At 46.2% G+C, this 23574-nt stretch overlaps 1 protein-coding gene and 1 long non-coding RNA gene across 2 annotated transcripts; one reads left to right on the forward strand and one right to left on the reverse strand.

Moving 5' to 3' along the window:
* The first annotated feature begins 1429 nt into the window (after positions 1 to 1429).
* Positions 1430 to 6521, forward strand: LOC135055081 (perilipin-2-like). The gene is made up of 8 exons (XM_063958726.1): positions 1430 to 1532; positions 1716 to 1755; positions 2489 to 2684; positions 3484 to 3566; positions 3676 to 3928; positions 4546 to 4730; positions 5496 to 5630; positions 5935 to 6521. Exons 2-8 carry the CDS (start codon positions 1732 to 1734, stop codon positions 6310 to 6312), a joined length of 1254 nt encoding a protein of 417 aa, XP_063814796.1. The 5' UTR covers positions 1430 to 1532; positions 1716 to 1731; the 3' UTR covers positions 6313 to 6521.
* On the reverse strand, positions 2358 to 21879 carry LOC135055162 (uncharacterized). Its single transcript, XR_010243659.1, has 3 exons — positions 21488 to 21879; positions 7774 to 7866; positions 2358 to 2730 (listed from the first exon to the last, which is right to left on the reverse strand). It is a non-coding gene; the product is annotated as an uncharacterized LOC135055162 (long non-coding RNA).
* Between the last annotated feature and the right edge of the window lie 1695 nt (positions 21880 to 23574).

Raw genomic sequence — 23574 nt, forward strand, 5'->3', positions numbered from 1 at the left:
TGGTTGATGGGGCAACTTCTTCACTGGCTCACTTCTCCGCTCTTATCACTGCTTAGTAAATGTCCCCCTTAGTGCTGTATCATCCGGCTCAGGAGAGTGGGATACAGGGAGACTTAACCCCGCTTCCAGGATCCATCAATACGTTAGTGAATGCTGAGTGGATCCAGATGCCAATAGTGTACACTAACGCTCCGTGAACCTACAGTGAACACAGACGCCCAAGTGAACACCGACGCACCAGTCACACAGCCGCCTATGCTGCAATTGGGTCCTTTAGATACACAGCATCTCAGATGGAAACGGGAAATCAGTTCAAATCGGGAAACTCGGAGGAAACTGATCATGAATCGGGGGAGGACAAGTCACTAGGTAATGAAAGCCAGGACTGAACAACGGACAATAAAAAGCTGCCACTGTCTTAGATTGGTGTTTGTGTAAGCATTGCATTCCCAAGACAGATAATCTTAGCCTAATGGGCTCTACACATTGCGCGATCCACCACCGAGCTGCCCGACGGCGGATACGGCCGACGGGCGACCCAGCGGCGGGGGGGGGGGGGCAGTGACGGGGGGAGTGAAGTTTCTTCACTCCCCCATCACCTGGCTCCATAGCAGTGCAGGCAAATATGGACGAGATCGTCCATATTGGCCTACATGCACAAGCGACGGGGCACCAGCGATGAACGAGCGCAGAGCCACGCATCGTTCATCGCTGGTGCCTCCACACTGAAAGATATGAACGGTATCTCGTTCATTAATGAACGAGATCGTTTATATCTTTGAGTATTATCACCCAGTGTGTATGGCCCATTAGACACCTAAGGGGAGATGTATCAGAGCCTGGAGACTAGAGAGAGATAAAGTAGATGAGATAAACTACCAGCCAATCAGCTCCTAACTGCCATGTTACAGGCTGTTTTTGAAAAATAACAGTCAGGAGCTGGTTGGTTGGTACTTTGGGGCAGATGTATTAAGCCTGGAGAAGTGATAAAGCAGTGATAAGTAGAAGGTGATAATGCACCAGCCAATCAGCACCTAACTGTCATTATTCAAATATGTAATGATTGGCTGGTGCGTTATCACCTTTCTCGTATCACTGCTTTATCACTTCTCCAGGATTAATACATTTGCCCCTTTATCTCTAGGTTTACCACACTGTCCCTGGGCTGGCTGACATCAAGTCTGCATTTCATCTGGTTTCAATCAGCTAGAGAACCTGTGTAATCCATGAGTGCTTAGATATAAAGGGACATTATGGTAAGCCTATTTATCTCTCTCCACTTTATCTCTCTCCAAGGCTTAATACATCTGCCCCATGTCACAGAAATGTAGTTAGACACTTATGGAGCTGACAGGAGACACTAATGATCTGCACCCACACCTGTAACTCCTCCTCCTGAGCCCTAGATAGGGGAGGGACAGAGCAGGTCACATGTGAGGCAGCCCCTATAAAAGCCAGGGTGCCCTGAGGTAGGGAGCAGCAGTCAGGAAGGAGCCAGGAGGTTGTGCAGAGCTCAGGATATTGGAATACAGGTAACCACTGGAACACCATCCAATCATTACCATTTGATGGCTGCAAACATTGGAATGCTGCAGTTGAAATATTAGTAGTTGCAAGGGAACCATTGATGGTCTGTAATCATCAGGCAGTGATGTCCATTCCTGAATAACTGCTGCCTTCTGTGCTCTTACTTGTGTGTATCTTATGTTTCCTAGGAGGCTGACTGTTAATATGGCAGAGACAGTAGAGCAGCAGGTAAGTACAGTGTATGGTGACACTATGGTATAGGTGAGGCTGGAGAATGGTAATGGGGATTCCTGTAGGTGGTCACGTGCCCTGTATTGGGATTATTTACACTTAATATTTGGGGATGTGTGCCATGCCCTATGCAGTTAGTAGTGTGCTCCTCTAAACCAGTCCCCCACCCACCCCCAAATGCTACCATTACAGTCCAGGTTTTAAGGATATCTATGCTTGAGCCTAGATTAAATCAAATGGACAGGGGTACTAATTGAGTCACCTGTGGTGAAGCATGGATACTAAAACCTGGACTGTAATTGCAGACTTTGGGGAAACTCTTCTAAACCATACTTTGACTGCAGTTTGGGAGCATTGTATTTAACCTAAGCACAGAATGGTGTATGTTTGCCCCTGTTCATTTTAAGTAATGGTGGTGGTCTACAACCCCCTCTAACAGTGCAGCCAGATCTTGCATGTGTAATGTGTGCTGCAGTCCCTGATTAATCAACTGGGCCACCTGTAGTCGTGATATTACTGGTCCTAGTAACCTGTGTACTACACAACTGCTGCATCTCAAACTGTGTTTAAAAACAAACCCAAACTGAGTGGTAACTGCCAATGTTATAGGTCACAACTGAAAACAGTAAATGTGCACCCTGAGCCCTGTCCCCAGGTGTAGCCTCCTGGTCTGCTCGGAGAAGAACCCAGCTGTACGGTGTTGGACTAACTCTGGCTGTTTCTCCTGTAGAACGTTGTGGTCAGGTTGATCAACCTCCCCTTGGTGAGCTCAACGTATGACATGGTGTCTTCTGCCTATATTCACACCAAAGATAACCACCCCTACCTGAAATCTGTGTGCAATGTAGCGGAGAGAAGTGTGAAGACCATCACGTCGGTGGCTGTGACCAGTGCCAGGCCAATCCTGCAGAGACTGGAGCCTCAGAGTAGGTTTTGGTGTTTTCTGCTGTCTGAGCTTTGATAAGTGTCCTCCTCAAAGATAGTTTCCAGAGATGAGAGATTAGTGGCAGTTAAAAGATATTTGGGTGTTTACATGATCAGTCTCCAAGCCTTGATAAATACCCCCCCCCCCCCCCCCCACCAATATTAGATCCAGTCTGTCATGCATTATTGACTTCCCTGTACTCGCACACGGGACAGACTTCAGTATTTTACAGCCTAGTATGTCCTTAATTAAAATACACATACATTAAGTACTGTACTCAGTATTCTGCTTGTCATCCAGTTGCTGATAATTACCTCTTGTATGTTTTCTCTTACAATGAGGAGAGCACTGGATTTAGTTGGCATAGCAGTAAAATGCTGATTTATGGTCTTGTATGTTGTAAATACGGTCTCCTACTATGCAAGAACAAGCCCATCTTAAATCGCCTTAGCATAGAAAGTAGACTAAATATTGGCTGTCCCTGGTCTAAGATACACATCACTAGGCTAGCAATCGACGGTACCATTGGGGGTTATCATCAATGTTGTATAACAATTGATGGCTTCACCCACTGATCATTAACCCCCATCTATTACTCGCAGGGCTGCAGGCCAATCAGGGGGTGGCATTGGGCTCCATGTGCTGGCAATAACATTGGTGCTCTGTACCATTTATGTTGGAGAGCCATTGGATCTCTATATTTGATATCATTGATGGCCAACTCCATTTAGATGCATGTTTGGTGCAATGTATTGTTTCATAAGTGGCTTTATTTTTATTTTTTTTAATAAACCCTTTAGTTGCCCTGGCTAACAACATTGCATGTAGAGGATTGGATAAGATTGAGGTGACGCTGCCCATTCTCTATCGGCCTACTGACAAGGTAACTTTACAACCCAGCAGCTATAACTGAATATCATACACATAGGATAACATGCGTTACACAGGTGTGTTGTATAAATGGTATCTGCAGTACCTGTGTCCTCCTCTAGGTGGTCTCCACTGCCTCTGAGGCAGTTCTTGGTGCTAAGGATGTGGTCGTACAGAGTATATCGGGAGTAGTTGGCAGAACTAAGGGAGCTGTGCAGGATGGTGTAGAGATGACCAAGGCTGCTGTGAATGGGGGCATTAGCACCGTTATGGGGAGCCGTGTAGCGCAGATGGTGAGCAGCCATGTGGACACTGCACTGACTACATCTGAGAGTCTCCTGGAACAATACCTGCCACCCACAGACGAGGAGCTGGGTAAGCCAGAACTGATGTGAGCAGTATACAGGTTGAGTATCCCATATCCAAATATTCCGAAATACGGAATATTCCAAAATACGGACTTTTTTGAGTGAAAGTGATATAGTGAAATCTGTTTTCTGTGGCTCAATGTACTCAAACTTTGTTTAAAACACAAAGTTATAAAAAATACTGTATTAAATGACTATCAGGCTGTGTGTATAAGGTGTATATGAAACATAAATGAATTGTGTGAATGTAGATACACTTTGTTTAATGCACAAAGTTATTAAAAATATTGGCTAAAATGACCTTCAGGCTGTGTATATAAGGTGTATATGTAACATAAATGTATTCTGTGCTTAGACTTGGGTCCCATCGCCATGATATCTCATTATGGTATGCAATTATTACAAAATATGGAAAAATCCGATATCCAAAATACCTCTGGTCCCAAGCGTTTTGGATAAGGGATACTCAACCTGTGTTCATGAACGAACACTTGGCCTACTGGACCACACAGTATAACTATAGCCACACAACTCTTACTAGGCCACTGACAAGCCAGCTGAAAAGCCAAGTCATCCATTTAAATGGCTTCATTGTATTTCAAGCTTCTATATATTTCTTTTCAGTGAAGGAAGCAACAAAAACAGAGGGGTTTGAAGTGGCAGCTGGAAAGCCAAGTTACTACGTTCGCTTGGGGTCACTCTCTACCAAGGCCCGTAAACGTGCTTATCAGCAAGCCCTGACACGAGTGATGGATGTCAAATGCCGGAGCCAGGAGGCCATGGCTCGGCTACAGAACACCGTTGATCTGGTCAGTTGCAGATTTATAACCATGGCCACCACCTGTCCAGCATCTTTTGTTGCCATACATGTAGCAGTAAAGGACTATTTTTTTTTTTTTTATTTTCTAAGAAGCAACATCTAGAATCTTGCTTAAGGTGAAGAAAGGAGCTCATAAACACTTGCATGGTCTGGTTGTAGCAGATGTGATGGCTGGGCTACCCCTGACATGGTTGTATCTGATGTGTCCAACACCCAGTGAGTGGCTGCCGGAAGTCTATATTCCAGCAGCCGTTAATTGTGGTGGTTTGCACCCTTGGTTTCTCATCTGTGTCTCAAACACTGCTGTATCGGGAAGCTGGCAGCACTGCCACCTGGTGGTGGAACAGTTGCTGCAGAAATGTACACTGCAGCACTTCCACTTCCCCAGTTTTAAATACCCAGCAGCTGCCAGGTCATAGGAACACTGATGCCTTTCACAGCATTCACCGATGAGCATTGATGATCAGAATATCAATCATCTGATATTGATTTTTTTTTTTTTTGTTTCATCTATATCCATTAGTGACTAATTTAATAATCTTCATTATGGAATCCCATATTGATACAAGACCACTGATAACTTCAAGTTCATGCACAGTATACCATAAAAATTGCTATAGGAATAAAACCATGAAATGGTATTGGATAGTGTTTATGTACTTTAGCCAAAGACATGTTCATTATATAATAATCAAAATCAGTTTCTGAATAAACCTTTTCTAAATTAAGTGACTAAAGGCTTCTCATCTTTTAGATTGAATTTGCAAGAAAGAACATGAATGGTGCCAACCAGAAGATCCATGATGCTCAGGATAGGATGTATCACACGTGGGTGGAATGGACTAAAAGCACAGGACAGCAAGCTAGTGGGGAGGCTGAGAGCATGGAGGTAAGCTCCTCTACTGGTGTACATGCCGGATGTCTAAGTATTGGCTGCATAGAAATACTACTCTGATACTCTAACAGAGATTCTCAAACTCTGTCCTCAGGGGCACACACAGTGCATGTTTTGCAGGTATCCCAGCAGGTGCACAGGTGTATTAATTACTCACTTACACATTTTATTAGGTCCATAGGTGGAGCTAATTATTTCACTTGCGATTCTGTGAGGAGACCTGCAAAACATGCACTGTGTGCCCCCGAGGACCGAGTTTGAGAACCTCTGCTCTAACATGTAACTTCTGTTTTTTCAGCAAATTGAATCACGCACTCTGACTATAGCCTGGCATCTGACTCTACAACTGCAAACCACCTGTCTCTCCCTGGTGACCGGTGTCCAAGGCCTTCCGCAGAACATCCAGAGCAAGGCTCAGAACATCAGCGTCATGGCTACAGAGGTCTATCAGAACTTCCGTTCTGCCTCCTCCATCAGAGACATGTCTGATGGCCTCTTAGCCACCAGCAAGGAGCAATTCACCAAGATGAAGAGTTCTATGGATGATGTCATGGCTTACTTGGTTAATAACACACCACTAAACTGGCTGGTTGTTCCTTTTTACCCACAGCCGGCTGGCTGCCCACATGGGGAGGAAGAAGCTGACGTGACAGACTCTGCTAATAGGGACGATTGACCGCACTTCAGTCTACAGTCACTTTGTACCAAATTCACCCAAGTGGGTTATCACCGATGTGTAGTGACAAATGTTTCATGTAGCTTTACTGTGTACTTTCACTCATATTTTTACACAAATGCTTTTTAGGTAAACCTGTATTAATTGTTTCAGCCACCACACAGTCCATTATGTTGTGCATTTTTGTATATTAAATATTTTTGCTGTTATGGTCTGTTCATGATGAAGCTTTGTTCATAACTTTATAAATTTTAACGTTATGTCACTTGGAATGGGGGTAGGGGTGTTAGTAACCAAATATTGCAGACTTCCTGTGCAGTTCTATGGGATGTAAAGGGGGGAAAAACCCGATGCTAGTCACAAGGATAAATGTTCTCAGTGGTGCACCCAGGGGGGGGTTTCTGAGTACCCAGAAACCCCCTTCCACCAAAAAAAAAATTATTATTTTTTTTTTTTTTTTTTTTTAATGCTGCATGAGTATTGTTAATGGCTGTCTAGCATCCTCTGCAGCCTGCTCTCTTCCTGGTGGCACTTGTAAGTGCTTCATAAAAGTTTACTTTATTTTAATTATAGTACATATATCCATGTGCAATTTGTGCATACATATATACACATGCATATAAACACACACGTGTGTGTGTGTGTGTTACAGAGTACATAAACAAATTTTCAAACAGGAAAACAGCAACTTACAGTTGATGACAGTATAGGACAAGTACAGGGTAAATAAACATAGTTACTTATTCCAGTGTCATCTGCTGATGTATCAGGTGGCAGAAGACTGCTGGAGTTGATGCAGTTGAAGATTATTATAGTAAGACAAAGGATAAGCACATGAGGGAAGAGGGCCCTGCTCGTGAGAGCTTACATCCTAAAAGGGGAGGGGTAGACAGACAGGGGTGACACAGATGGGGTACACAGAGCGTAGAACAGAGGGTTAGGATGAGATTTGGCTGGGTTTGGTGAAGAAGTGGGTCTTGAGAGCCTGTTTGAAGTTTTGTAGAGAGTCTGAGGGGGAGAGGTAGGGAATTCCAGAGAATTGGAGCAGCACGTGAAAAATCTTGGAGGTGGGAGGAAGTAATCAGTAGGCAGGAGAATCAGCGTGCATTAGCAGAGCGAAGAGGACGGGTGGGAGTGTAAAGGGAGATAAGGTCAGAGATGTAGATGGGAGAGGAGTGGGTGAGGGCTTTGTAAGTGAGTGTGAGAAGCTTGAAATGGATATATATGCATGTTTAATATGCTATGTGTATATTATATTATATATATATATATATATATATATATATATATATAGCCCTCCTACCCCTTCACTTTATTTAGGGCTATGTATAATTTGGCGTGCCTCCACTCAAGCAAATATGGATACACCCGGGTTTGCTTGAGAGAACCCTACCTAATATAGGCAGTGGGTGTTGAGTGTGTTGCCGTAGCTATAGATTTAATATAGGGAGATCGCCTCACCTGCGTTATCCAGTATTTTCTTGTTTTCCAGGTTGCCCTCACTGTACAGGACTCTCCAGGATCAGGATATCGTGAATTCACCGGACAAGCGACCTTAGGTAAGTAACTTTATTGTCACTCTCAACATTTAATTAATCATCATGTAGATCGGATCAAATTAGGCTTTACATCCGCTAAAACAATCCTTATTTCAATATTATGCCACAAAGTCAATGCATGCAATACAAAAAAAACTATAAAATAACCAGTCTGATGGACTGGGTACCCGGGTTTTACCTTGTACCTTCTGCGCAGTTTACCTAATAAGTTACCTTAAGTGATCACTTTAAAGTTCAATAGTTCGGGGTGGCCACCACTGTGGTTTTAAAATCCCATAGTAGTACTGTAAATAGGGTACCAAACTACTAATCACTAAGCGTTAGTAAGCTATCCAGGCCGTAGCAGTACAATATCCTGCGTATGTAGAAACAATGTCTCTAGTCGGTTGAATCTCAGTTTCTATCTCAGAAATTAACCCCTGTGAGTTGTCAACAATAGCGCTTGGATTTAATCCCAATTTCTTGTCTCCATTTAATAACTTGTGAAGAGTAATAATGTCTTCCAGGGTCAATGACGTGTCGAATTAGTCATCCTGTGCTATTCCTATGACCCTTCTGATAGTGGAAAATGGAGTGCATACAATTATCTGTCTAGCTAGCAATGAAAAAGTTAGTAGATTCTTTGTAGACAGCAGTGTGATGCATAGGAGGAAAGCATACAGGGAAGTAGGCAGTAGTATTCAAGCTGCAAGTTACATACCATTAGGCACACATAACCAGTCCCATCCCTATAGCTGGTCAATAATCCTGTCTGCGATGTTTAAGAGTAATTATTCTGGCACTGGACTTCATGGGCATAAGCTCAATACATGTACCATTGTATCGGGGGTTATCAGTAGGGATGTGCACTTGAAATTTTTTTCGGGTTTTGGGTTCGGTTCCGCGGCCGTGTTTTGGGTTCGACCGCGTTTTGGCAAAACCTCACCGAATTTTTTTTTGTCTGATTCGGGTGTGTTTTGGATTCGGGTGTTTTTTTCAAAAAACCCTAAAAAACAGCTTAAATCATAGAATTTGGGGGTCATTTTGATCCCAAAGTATTATTAACCTCAAAAACCATAATTTCCACTCATTTTCAGTCTATTCTGAATACCTCACAATATTATTTTTAGTCCTAAAATTTGCACCGAGGTCGCTGGATGACTAAGCTAAGCGACCCTAGTGGCCGACACAAACACCTGGCCCATCTAGGAGTGGCACTGCAGTGTCACGCAGGATGGCCCTTCCAAAAAACACTCCCCAAACAGCACATGACGCAAATAAAAATGAAAGAAAAAAGAGGTGCAAGATGGAATTGTCCTTGGGCCCTCCCACCCTTATGCTGTATAAACAGGCCATGCACACTTTAACCAACCCATCATTTCAGTGACAGGGTCTGCCACACGACTGTGACTGAAATGACGGGTTGGTTTGGACCCCCACCGAAAAAGAAGCAATTAATCTCTCCTTGCACAAACTGGCTCTACAGAGGCAAGATGTCCACCTCATCATCATCCTCCGATATATCACCGTGTACATCCCGCTCCTCACAGATTATCAATTCGTCCCCACTGGAATCCACCATCTCAGCTCCCTGTGTACTTTGTGGAGGCAATTGCTGCTGGTCAATGTCTCCACGGAGGAATTGATTATAATTCATTTTAATGAACATCATCTTCTCCACATTTTCTGGAAGTAACCTCGTACGCAGATTGCTGACAAGGTGAGCGGCGGCACTAAACACTCTTTCAGAGTACACACTTGTGGGAGGGCAACTTAGGTAGAATAAAGCCAGTTTGTGCAAGGGCCTCCAAATTGCCTCTTTTTCCTGCCAGTATAAGTACGGACTGTCTGACGTGCCTACTTGGATGCGGTCACTCATATAATCCTCCACCATTCTTTCAATGGTGAGAGAATCATATGCAGTGACAGTAGACGACATGTCCGTAATCGTTGTCAGGTCCTTCAGTCCGGACCAGATGTCAGCATCAGCAGTCGCTCCAGACTGCCCTGCATCACCGCCAGCGGGTGGGCTCGGAATTCTGAGCCTTTTCCTCGCACCCCCAGTTGCGGGAGAATGTGAAGGAGGAGATGTTGACAGGTCGCGTTCCGCTTGACTTGACAATTTTCTCACCAGCAGGTCTTTGACCACCCGTGAATCCTTGTTAAGCGAATTAAGGGCTCCATCCACAAGTCCCACATGCCTAGCGGAATCGCTCCCTTTTAGCTTCTTCTGCAAAAGCCTGATGAGGGGAATGACCTGACTCAGGCTGGCAGTGTCTGAACTGACTTCACGTGTGGCAAGTTCAAAAGGTTGCAGAACCTTGCACAACGTTGAAATCATTCTCCACTGCGCTTGAGACAGGTACATTCCACCTCCTATATCGTGCTCAATTGTATAGGCTTGAATGGCCTTTTGCTGCTCCTCCAACCTCTGAAGCATATAGAGGGTTGAATTCCACCTCGTTACCACTTCTTGCTTCAGATGATGGCAGGGCAGGTTCAGGCGTTTTTGGTGGTGCTCCAGTCTTCTGTACGTGGTGCCTGTACGCCGAAAGTGTCCCGCAATTCTTCTGGCCACCGACAGCATCTCTTGCACGCCCCTGTCGTTTTTTAAAAAATTCTGCACCACCAAATTCAAGGTATGTGCAAAACATGGGACGTGCTGGAATTTGCCCATATTTAATGCACACACAATATTGCTGGCGTTGTCCGATGCCACAAATCCACAGGAGAGTCCAATTGGGGTAAGCCATTCCGCGATGATCTTCCTCAGTTGCCGTAAGAGGTTTTCAGCTGTGTGCGTATTCTGGAAACCGGTGATACAAAGCGTAGCCTGCCTAGGAAAGAGTTGGCGTTTGCGAGATGCTGCTACTGGTGCCGCCGCTGCTGTTCTTGCGGCGGGAGTCCATACATCTACCCAGTGGGCTGTCACAGTCATATAGTCCTGACCCTGCCCTGCTCCACTTGTCCACATGTCCGTGGTTAAGTGGACATTGGGTACAACTGCATTTTTTAGGACACTGGTGAGTCTTTTTCTGACGTCCGTGTACATTCTCGGTATCGCCTGCCTAGAGAAGTGGAACCTAGATGGTATTTGGTAACGGGGGCACACTGCCTCAAGAAATTGTCTAGTTCCCTGTGAACTAACGGCGGATACCGGACGCACGTCTAACACCAACATAGTTGTCAAGGCCTCAGTTATCCGCTTTGCAACAGGATGACTGCTGTGATATTTCATCTTCCTCGCAAAGGACTGTTGGACAGTCAATTGCTTGGTGGAAGTAGTAAAAGTGGGCTTACGACTTCCCCTCTGGGATGACCATCGACTCCCAGCAGCAACAACAGCAGCGCCAGCAGCAGTAGGCGTTACACGCAAGGATGCATCGGAGGAATCCCAGGCAGGAGAGGACTCGTCAGAATTGCCAGTGACATGGCATGCAGGACTATTGGCATTCCTGGGGAAGGAGGAAATTGACACTGAGGGAGTTGGTGGTGGGGTGGTTTGCGTGAGCTTGGTTACAAGAGGAAGGGATTTACTGGTCAGTGGACTGCTTCCGCTGTCGCCCAAAGTTTTTGAACTTGTCACTGACTTATTATGAATGCGCTGCAGGTGACGTATAAGGGAGGATGTTCCGAGGTGGTTAACGTCCTTACCCCTACTTATTACAGCTTGACAAAGGCAACACACGGCTTGACAAATGTTGTCCGCATTTCTGGTGAAATACTTCCACACCGAAGAGCTGATTTTTTTGGTATTTTCACCAGGCATGTCAACGGCCCTATTCCTCCCACGGACAACAGGTGTCTCCCCGGGTGCCTGACTTAAACAAACCACCTCACCATCAGAATCCTCCTTGTCAATTTCCTCCCCAGCGCCAGCAACACCCATATCCTCCTCATCCTGGTGTACTTCAACACTGACATCTTCAATCTGACTATCAGGAACTGGACTGCGGGTGCTCCTTCCAGCACTTGCAGGGGGCGTGCAAATGGTGGAAGGCGCATGCTCTTCACGTCCAGTGTTGGGAAGGTCAGGCATCGCAACCGACACAATTGGACTCTCCTTGTGGATTTGGGATTTCGAAGAACGCACAGTTCTTTGCGGTGCTTTTGCCAGCTTGAGTCTTTTCAGTTTTCTAGTGAGAGGCTGAGTGCTTCCATCCTCATGTGAAGCTGAACCACTAGCCATGAACATAGGCCATGGCCTCAGCCGTTCCTTGCCACTCCGTGTGGTAATTGGCATATTGGCAAGTTTACGCTTCTCCTCCGATTTTATTTTAGATTTTGGAGTCCTTTTTTTACTGATATTTGGTGTTTTGGATTTTACATGCTCTGTACTATGACATTGGGCATCGGCCTTGGCAGACGACGTTGCTGGCATTTCATCGTCTCGGCCATGACTAGTGGCAGCAGCTTCAGCACGAGGTGGAAGTGGATCTTGATCTTTCCCTAATTTTGGAACCTCAACATTTTTGTTCTCCATATTTTAATAGGCACAACTAAAAGGCACCTCAGGTAAACAATGGAGATGGATGGATACTAGTATACTTATGGATGGACCAGTGACTGCCGACACAGAGGTAGCTACAGCCGTGGACTACCGTACTGTGTCTGCTGCTAATATAGACTGGATGATAATGAGATGAAATCAATATAATATCACTAGTACTGCAGCCGGACAGGTATGTATATTTATTATGTAATGACTGATGACGGACCTGCTGGACACTGTCAGCTCAGCAGCACCGCAGACTGCTACAGTAAGCTACTGTCACGATCCGGGTATCTGGACGCCATTTCTTACCCATCAGATGCCTTCTAAGGCTGGCTCAGCGCTCCAGGACCGGATCCCATCTGTTATCCTAATGTTCACATTCCTGCATCCTCTCCTGTCTCTCTGAGACGCTGTCACAGTAACGCCTTATTACATCTGGCATGGCGTCAGCCGCGGCCTCCGCTGTGTCCGCGTGGTTGGATGTGCACTTGTCAGCCTGGCGTCTCCTGTCTCCAGTGGCCGGCGCCGCCATTACTGTTTTCATTACCACATGGATTACAAACCAAACTTCCCTCCAAGTGTCTGCATGGGCGCAGCCATCTTGGATTCTGTCAGCTGATCATTTCCTCCAATCTGTTGTCAGTATTGTTAATCTGCATAATTGCCTAGCCAATCCCTTCCTTGCTGCAGGTATAAATACACTGTGCCTGAGCAAGGAAGGCGTCAGTGCTTTGGTTGTCAAACCTAGTTCCTGTTTGTCTCTCTCCTGTGATTGTCTTCCAGGTTCCAGCTCCTGTCTCAAGACTTCCACCATAGAGACCCGCACCAGCATTCCACCTGCGGTGTAGCCTGACTCTCCAATCCATTGTGGATTCATCTGTTTCCAGCTACAACATTACCTGCTTCCAGCTCAGCTTCCAGCAGAGTACAGCTTCCCTTAAAGGGCCGGTGTCCTTTCTACACTTTACCACTCTCCACCGGTATTATTATTTCTCCGCTCTCAAGTTCTACATTTCAGTTCATATTTCATCGCTCCCAAGTTCATCTATTATTTAACTGGTTCCAGCCAGTATCCACTCCGTGCTAACAACAGTCTGGTTCCAGCCAGTATCCACAGCAGCTGTTTTACCTTCAGCAACCCAGCTTTTCCTGGAACACCAGCTGGCACAATCCTGGGTTATCTCCATTGCTACAGTCGGGCCTGGTAAGGACTTTCCATCTAGAAGATCATAAGAACTATCTCACACTACCAGTGCCCTGTGGCTCCTGCCATCCTGTAGTACCCAGGAACTGTATTTATTATTTGCTGACTTTTACGTTTTCTTTTACTGCTGCTGTGTTGCGGAGTTGTCATAATAAACATCATTGACTTTTATCCAAGTTGTCGTGGTCACGCCTTCGGGCAGTTATTATTCATGTTACTTACATGTCCAGGGGTCTGATACAACCTCCCAGGTTCCGGTACATCTCAGCCCCTACAACTGAGGCTGCCTCCCGTCAGCTCAGGCCCTCAGTTGTGACAGTAAGCACTGACCTAATGAATCCAGCCGGAGACCAGGATCAAGCGGCCAGGCCGATGCAAGAACTGGCAGCCCGACTAGAACATCAGGAGGCTGCACAGGGCCACATCATCCGCTGTCTCCAGGATCTCTCTACTCGGCTGGATGGGATTCAGACAACTCTCCGTGGATCAGGCGCATCTGGTGCGTCAACCACAGTGACTCCAGCTATAACCCCACCCACCTTACCCATTTCTGCTCCACGTCTTCATCTTCCAACGCCAGCAAAATTTGACGGATCTCCAAGATTCTGCAGGGGATTTCTCAACCAGTGTGAGATTCAGTTTGAGCTACAACCTGGCAATTTTCCCAGTGACCGTACAAAAATTGCCTACATTATCTCTCTTCTCAGTGGCTCCGCCCTTGACTGGGCATCACCGTTATGGGAGAGGTCCGACACCCTGCTATCTTCTTACACTGCATTCGTGTCAACATTCAGGCGCATCTTCGACGAGCCAGGCCGGGTAACCTCAGCTTCATCCGAGATTCTCCGTTTACGCCAGGGGTCACGTACTGTAGGACAATATCTGATACAGTTCCAGATCCTGGCATCCGAACTGGCATGGAACGACGAGGCCCTGTATGCTGCATTCTGGCATGGCTTATCTGAGCTTATTAAAGATGAGTTAGCTACCAGAGACTTACCTTCTAAGTTAGATGAGCTAATCTCACTCTGCACGAAAGTTGATTTACGTTTCAGAGAGAGAGCAACTGAGCGTGGAAGATCATCTGCTCCAAAATCTTCTGCTCCTCCTCCTCGTCAACTGTCACCATCTAAAGATGAGCCCATGCAAATTGGCCGTTCCCGTTTAACTCCTGCTGAGCGCCGAAGACGCCTCTCTGAGTCTCTTTGTCTTTACTGTGCAGCTCCGTCTCACACCATCAATGCCTGTCCCGAACGTCCGGGAAAACTCCAAACCCTAGCTCGCCCAGGAGAGGGCCGGCTAGGGGTAATGATCTCCTCTCCATCTCCTCATGATTGTAATCTCCCAGTCTCGCTTCAAGTTGCTCAACGTTATCGGAACGTCATTGCCCTCCTTGATTCTGGAGCAGCTGGGAACTTTATTACTGAAGCCTATGTTAAACGGTGGTCCCTACCCACCGAGAGACTTCCTTCCTCCTTTTCCTTAACTGCCGTGGATGGCAGTAAAATTTTTGATACTGTTATTGCTCTAAGGACTCTACCAGTTCGTCTGAGAGTGGGAGTTCTTCATTCCGAACTTATTTCACTTTTAGTGATTCCAAGAGCCACACATCCTGTGGTCCTGGGCCTTCCATGACTCCGTCTTCACAATCCTACAATTGATTGGACGACTACGCAAATCCTGGCATGGGGTTCCTCCTGTGCAGAGACATGTTTGTTTAAAGTATTGCCTGTCTGTTCTTCCTCCCCCAGGTCGTCTGATGTTCCACCTCCTCCATATCAAGATTTCACGGATGTGTTCAGTAAAGCTTCTGCTGATATCCTTCCTCCTCATAGAGAATGGGACTGCCCGATTGATCTCATTCCAGGGAAGGTTCCACCTCGAGGCCGAACTTATCCGTTGTCTCTGCCTGAGACGCATTCTATGGAGGAATACATTAAAGAGAACCTAGCAAAGGGGTTCATTCGACCTTCTTCTTCCCCAGCCGGCGCAGACTTCTTTTTTGTAAAAAAGAAAGATGGTGGTCTGCGGCCGTGCATCGACTACAGAGGTTTGAACGACATTACCATCAAGAACCGTTATCCTTTACCCCTGATTACTGAGCTCTTTGACAGAGTTAGCGGAGCTACCATCTTTACAAAGCTGGACTTGCGAGGTGCATACAATCTCATCCGGATCCGTGAGGGTGACGAGTGGAAGACCGCCTTTAACACCCGTGACGGACATTATGAGTACCTCGTCATGCCCTTCGGATTGAGCAATGCTCCAGCTGTCTTCCTGCATTTTGTCAATGAGATCTTCAGAGACATTCTATACCGTCATGTCGTGGTCTATCTAGATGATATCCTCATTTTTGCCAACGATTTAGAGGAACATCGTTTTTGGGTTAAAGAGGTTCTGTCCCGTCTCCGTGTCAATCATCTCTATTGCAAATTATAAAAATGCGTCTTTGAAGTCAAGTCCATTCCGTTTCTAGGGTACATTGTGTCCGGTTCCGGACTAGAGATGGATCCTGAGAAACTACAAGCAATTCAGAATTGGCCGGTACCCTTAACCCTCAAAGGGGTCCAGAGGTTCTTAGGGTTCGCCAATTATTACCGAAAGTTTATACGAGACTTTTCCACCATTGTGGCGCCTATTACTGCTTTCACCAAGAAGGGTGCTAACCCGTCCAAGTGGTCTGAAGAAGCCATGCAAGCTTTTCATCTTTTAAAACAGAGGTTCATCTCTGCGCCTGTCCTGAAACAGCCTGACATCGACTCTCCTTTCATCCTAGAGGTGGATGCCTCCTCCGTTGGAGTAGGAGCGGTGTTATCTCAGAGGGCTAAAGATGGCCATTTACATCCTTGCAGTTTCTTCTCCCGGAAGTTCTCCCCAGCTGAGCGCAACTATGCCATTGGCGACCAGGAGTTGCTAGCCATCAAGCTCGCTCTAGAAGAGTGGAGGTATCTGTTGGAGGGAGCTTCTCATTTAATCACCATACTTACAGACCACAAGAACCTTTTATACCTGAAGGGCGCACAATGTCTCAACCCTCGTCAGGCCAGATGGGCACTTTTCTTTTCCAGGTTCGACTTTAAACTCCAGTTCTGTCCGGGCTCTCAGAATCGCAAGGCCGATGCCCTTTCCCGCTCATGGGAGCAAGAAAATGAGTCAGAGTCTTCAGACAAGCATCCTATTATAAATCCGTTGGCATTCTCCACGGTAGGGATGGACTCTACGCCCCCATCAGGGAAAAGTTTTGTGTAGCCGATGCTAAGGAAGAAGCTCATGCATTGGGCCCATGCTTCCCGTTTTGTCGGACATACAGGTATCCAAAAAACCCTGGAGTTTATCTCTAGGTCCTATTGGTGGCCAACTCTGAAAAAAGACGTCTTGGAGTTTATTGCATCTTGCCCAAAGTGTGCCCAACATAAAGTATCCCGCCAGTCGCCTGCGGGGCAACTGGTTCCACTATCCGTTCCCCGTCGACCATGGACCCACTTGTCGATGGATTTCATTACAGACTTACCCATGTGCAACAAGTTCAATACCATCTGGGTGGTAGTTGACCGGTTCACCAAGATGGCACACTTCATTCCTCTCACCGGTCTTCCGTCAGCTTCCAAGTTGGCTCAAGTATTCATACAAGAGATCTTCCGACTCCACGGTCTTCCTGAAGAAATTATCTCAGATCGAGGAGTTCAATTCACAGCCAAATTCTGGCGAAGTTTATGTCAAGTCCTCCAAGTCAAGCTAAAGTTTTCCACGGCTTACCATCCTCAGACCAATGGTCAAACCGAGAGGGTGAATCAGGACTTGGAGGCCTTCCTCCGCATCTATGTGTCCTCCTCTCAAGATGACTGGGTTCAGTTACTTCCCTGGGCCGAGTTCTGTCATAACAACCAGTATCATTCTTCATCTTTGGATTCCACCCTAAAGTCCCTGAGTTCCAACCGCTTCCAGCAACTTCTGTTCCCGCAGTGGATATCACCTTGCATCAGTTTGCCAATATCTGGAAGAGCGTACGATCAGCTCTGCTCAAGGCATCGTTCAGGTACAAGAAGTTTGCGGATAAGAAGCGTCGAGCAGTTCCTGCTCTCAAGGTGGGTGATCGGGTATGGTTATTCACGAAGAATTTGAGGTTAAGAGTTCCCAGTATGAAGTTTGCACCTCGCTATATCGGTCCTTTCAAGATTGAACAAGTCATCAATCCTGTTGCTTACAGACTCCAGTTGCCTCCCTTCTTAAAAATACCCAGGACATTCCATGTTTCCCTGTTGAAACCGCTGATCTTGAATCGGTTTCATTCCTCACTTCCTCCAACTCCGAAAGTCCAAACTCAACGAGGCGTTGAGTATGAAGTGGCCAAGATCCTGGACTCACGTCACCGTTACGGTCAACTACAGTATCTTATTGACTGGAAGGGTTACGGCCCTGAGGAACGTTCATGGACCAATGCTTCTGATGTCCATGCTCCTGCCTTGGTCCGGAGATTCCATTCCAAGTTTCCTCAAAAGCCAAAGAAGTGTCCTGGGGCCACTCCTAAAGGGGGGGGTGCTGTCACGATCCGGGTATCTGGACGCCATTTCTTACCCATCAGATGCCTTCTAAGGCTGGCTCAGCGCTCCAGGACCGGATCCCATCTGTTATCCTAATGTTCACATTCCTGCATCCTCTCCTGTCTCTCTGAGACGCTGTCACAGTAACGCCTTATTACATCTGGCATGGCGTCAGCCGCGGCCTCCGCTGTGTCCGCGTGGTTGGATGTGCACTTGTCAGCCTGGCGTCTCCTGTCTCCAGTGGCCGGCGCCGCCATTACTGTTTTCATTACCACATGGATTACAAACCAAACTTCCCTCCAAGTGTCTGCATGGGCGCAGCCATCTTGGATTCTGTCAGCTGATCATTTCCTCCAATCTGTTGTCAGTATTGTTAATCTGCATAATTGCCTAGCCAATCCCTTCCTTGCTGCAGGTATAAATACACTGTGCCTGAGCAAGGAAGGCGTCAGTGCTTTGGTTGTCAAACCTAGTTCCTGTTTGTCTCTCTCCTGTGATTGTCTTCCAGGTTCCAGCTCCTGTCTCAAGACTTCCACCATAGAGACCCGCACCAGCATTCCACCTGCGGTGTAGCCTGACTCTCCAATCCATTGTGGATTCATCTGTTTCCAGCTACAACATTACCTGCTTCCAGCTCAGCTTCCAGCAGAGTACAGCTTCCCTTAAAGGGCCGGTGTCCTTTCTACACTTTACCACTCTCCACCGGTATTATTATTTCTCCGCTCTCAAGTTCTACATTTCAGTTCATATTTCATCGCTCCCAAGTTCATCTATTATTTAACTGGTTCCAGCCAGTATCCACTCCGTGCTAACAACAGTCTGGTTCCAGCCAGTATCCACAGCAGCTGTTTTACCTTCAGCAACCCAGCTTTTCCTGGAACACCAGCTGGCACAATCCTGGGTTATCTCCATTGCTACAGTTGGGCCTGGTAAGGACTTTCCATCTAGAAGATCATAAGAACTATCTCACACTACCAGTGCCCTGTGGCTCCTGCCATCCTGTAGTACCCAGGAACTGTATTTATTATTTGCTGACTTTTACGTTTTCTTTTACTGCTGCTGTGTTGCGGAGTTGTCATAATAAACATCATTGACTTTTATCCAAGTTGTCGTGGTCACGCCTTCGGGCAGTTATTATTCATGTTACTTACATGTCCAGGGGTCTGATACAACCTCCCAGGTTCCGGTACATCTCAGCCCCTACAACTGAGGCTGCCTCCCGTCAGCTCAGGCCCTCAGTTGTGACAGCTACTATACTATAGTAGTATGTACAAAGAAGAAAGAAAAAAAAAAACCACGGGGAGGTGGTATACAATTATGGATGGACTGCCGAGTGCCGACACAGAGGTAGCTACAGCCGTGGACTAACGTACTGTATCTGCTGCTAATATAGACTGGATGATAATGAGATGAAATCAATATAATATCACTAGTACTGCAGCCGGACAGGTATGTATATTTATTATGTAATGACTGATGACGGACCTGCTGGACACTGTCAGCTCAGCAGCACCGCAGACTGCTACAGTAAGCTACTATACTATAGTAGTATGTACAAAGAAGAAAGAAAAAAAAAACCACGGGGAGGTGGTATACAATTATGGATGGACTGCCGAGTGCCGACACAGAGGTAGCTACAGCCGTGGACTAACGTACTGTGTCTGCTGCTAATATAGACTGGATGATAATGAGATGAAATCAATATAATATCACTAGTACTGCAGCCGGACAGGTATGTATATTTATTATGTAATGACTGATGACGGACCTGCTGGACACTGTCAGCTCAGCAGCACCGCAGACTGCTACAGTAAGCTACTATACTATAGTAGTATGTACAAAGAAGAAAGAAAAAAAAAAACCACGGGGAGGTGGTATACAATTATGGATGGACTGCCGAGTGCCGACACAGAGGTAGCTACAGCCGTGGACTAACGTACTGTGTCTGCTGCTAATATAGACTGGATGATAATGAGATGAAATCAATATAATATCACTAGTACTGCAGCCGGACAGGTATGTATATTTATTATGTAATGACTGATGACGGACCTGCTGGACACTGTCAGCTCAGCAGCACCGCAGACTGCTACAGTAAGCTACTATACTATAGTAGTATGTATAAAGAAGAAAGAAAAGAAAAAAACCACGGGGAGGTGGTATACAATTATGGATGGACTGCCGAGTGCCGACACAGAGGTAGCTACAGCCGTGGACTAACGTACTGTGTCTGCTGCTAATATAGACTGGATGATAATGAGATGAAATCAATATATATGTATATATAATATCACTAGTACTGCAGCCGGACAGGTATATATATTTATTATGTAATGACTGATGACGGACCTGCTGGACACTGTCAGCTCAGCAGCACCGCAGACTGCAACAGTAAGCTACTATAGTAGTATGTATAAAGAAGAATGAAAAAAAAAAACCACGGGTAGGTGGTATACAATATTATATATATATATATATATATATATATATATATATATATATATATATATATATATATATATATACAATTATATATATATATTAAACTGGTGGTCAGGTCACTGGTCACACTATCAGCAACTTGTAAGTAGTACTCCTAAGCAGACAATAACAAAATATATTATACTGGTCTGGTGGTCAGTGTGGTCACAACAATGGCAGTGTGGCACTGACTCTGGCAGCAAAAGTGTGCACTGTACGTTATATGTACTCCTGAGTCCTGCTCTCAGACTCTAACTGCTCCCCACTGTCAGTGTCTCCCCCACAAGTCAGATAATTAATACAGTCACACTATCTAATCTATATCACTTCAGCAAGTAGTAGTAGTATAGTAGTACTCCTCCTAATAATGCTCCCCAAAATTACTACTACTGTGTCTCTCTCTACTGTCTCACTCTCTTCTCTAAACGGAGAGGACGCCAGCCACGTCCTCTCCCTATGAATCTCAATGCACGTGTGAAAATGGCGGCGACGCGCGGCTCCTTATATAGAATCCGAGTCTCGCGATAGAATCCGAGCCTCGCGAGAATCCGACAGCGGGATGATGACGTTCGGGCGCGCTCGGGTTAACCGAGCAAGGCGGGAAGATCCGAGTCGCTCGGACCCGTGAAGAAAAAACTGAAGTTCGGGCGGGTTCGGATTCAGAGGAACCGAACCCGCTCATCCCTAGTTATCAGTATAATGTAATTGGTGGTATCTTTAACAGGGATGCTGCTGTGGAAGCTGATCAGGATATACTTTTACAAGGCACTCCGGTTCAGCCTCTTGGGTCTGTCCCTGCCCGTTATCTCCTCCCTGGGGTTGGTTTAGTATAAGGAGTGCAGCCTGCTGAGGGAAGCTTTCAGACCCGCCTCCCGCTGTCACTCGCCGTTCCCGGCCGCCTCCCACTGTCACTCACCGATTTGGGGCCTGGTTTGTGGGGCAGCGCCGCCTCTTGATCCGCCCAGCGAGGGATAGCTCTGCTGTGGACTCACTGATATCGCCGCCCACAGCCACACGGGGTCACTATCAGGAGACTCCTCTTCCGCTCCGCCCATAGGGATTTACTGATGTCGGAGCCCGTCGCCGCTCGCCACAGCCATCCACACTTCGGTCCCGCTATCCACTTCACAGGAGCCGCTGGGGAATTTGGTCAGTATATCTCTCCCCCAGAGTCGCCGTCCAGAGCCAGGTCTGTCACACTTTTTACAGTCATCCGGCAGTACGCAGCTCCGTCTCCTGCCGCTCAGTCCCCAGCACTCTCCCCCGTCCGTTTAACTGTCGTCTCTTCCTCGAGCTCTCCCAGTTCATCTCTGGCATGCGGGCACTTAACTTCCCTGCACGAGGTACTTCTAGAAAAGTCTCAAGCCCAGCTCATGCCACTTTGATCCCCATGGTCCATATCCCTATAAACCTGGGCTATTATAGTTCTGGACTTTACGCCCATGTGTAATTTATATCATACATATACAATTATATACATTTTACAATTAGTTCATACCATCACATATATTTATCCCCCATATATGATCATTTATTATAGGGGCTACATATATATATATATATATATATATATATATATGTGTATATATGTGTACATTACACACACTAGTTTTACGGACCCAGCATGTACTGGGTCACCTCAGTCCCTGCCCCCGTGCTTGGCTCCACCCAGTTCTGAAAAAACCCCCATGAAAATCCTGCGTTTGCCACTGGTTCTGATACATTCCATCCATTGTTGCTCCCTTAATATGTAACTGTTATCAGAGCAGCAGTACAAGTATGCAGGTACAGAGTACCCTTAAGAATTTGGCAGTGAGTACGCAGTACCACCTGTCACACACTCTGCAATTACCACAATTATAATGTGCCACAAAGCAACAAGACCATGGTGCATGATGGCTCCTCCCACTTTATCAGGGTTACTGGGAGTGTGACTGGCTGTAATATTCTGTTTTATAATGGAGGCATTACTATGTATTAAATTGGGGGCATTACAATATTTCTATTACACTGGAGGAATTATATATTTGTAGCCTTGCCTCCAGATTCTTCACCCCCCACAAACAAAAAGAGGGCTGTTGTGTGGCCACGCTGCTAGTGTCATGGAGCCACTAGCAGTAGGTTGCCATGCCCCCTCACAACACATGACCACGCCCATTTTTGGCATTCTGTACCACTAAAATATTTCTACGTGCATCACTGCAAAGTAACAGATCAATTAGGACTTCAGTAATCTGGTCCTAAGAATAAATGAGTAGTAAACTACTTTATGGGTGGTAAGACTTTAGCAGCTCGGGACTCGGCTCATTGGGTCTCTGATAATTAGCTTGGCTTGAAACATGGCATTTTAAAATTCAGTCCCCCACAACTGAACTAAAAGATTGTCCTAAAATACGGCTTCACTAGTGTTGTGCAATAATCAGTCACTGGTTAACCAAATTGGCCTGCCTCCCACACCTAATATCGCATGCTTGGTCACAATCTACCTGTAAGGTGCATTGTAAATGGTTCTATGCAGATTACCTGTACATAGGGGATTTTATTTTTTACGTGTAAAAATACATAGTTGCTGTATAACTTTCTCCTAAATCCACAGCAGTAGCGGCTCTTGCCACGGGCAAGCAGGCTTCTTGCCCTGGGCACTGCAACCCAAAGAGTGCCACCACTGCCATGGCAAGAGCCACAACTAATCCCCTGCCGCCGGCTGCAGTGGGCAGACGTCATGATGTCTCTCCCACAGAGAGGAGCTGGTCCTTGGAGATTGCAGCAGCGATCCGAAAGCAGGAGCAAGGCTGGTAAATATTGGTGTATTTTTTTATTTTTTTTTTAGGGTTTCAAAGCAGCGCTACTATTGGTGGCAAATCTACAGGGGGCACAACTACAAGGGGAACAGCTACTGGGGGGGAAATCAACTGGGGGCACTACTACAGGATGCAAATCAACTGGGGGCACAAGTACAGGGGGATAACTGTGGGCATGCCCCTTCCCTATGAAGAAGCCACT

Source organism: Pseudophryne corroboree, chromosome 1 (assembly GCF_028390025.1).
Source record: "Pseudophryne corroboree isolate aPseCor3 chromosome 1, aPseCor3.hap2, whole genome shotgun sequence".
NCBI classification, from domain to species: domain Eukaryota; kingdom Metazoa; phylum Chordata; class Amphibia; order Anura; family Myobatrachidae; genus Pseudophryne; species Pseudophryne corroboree.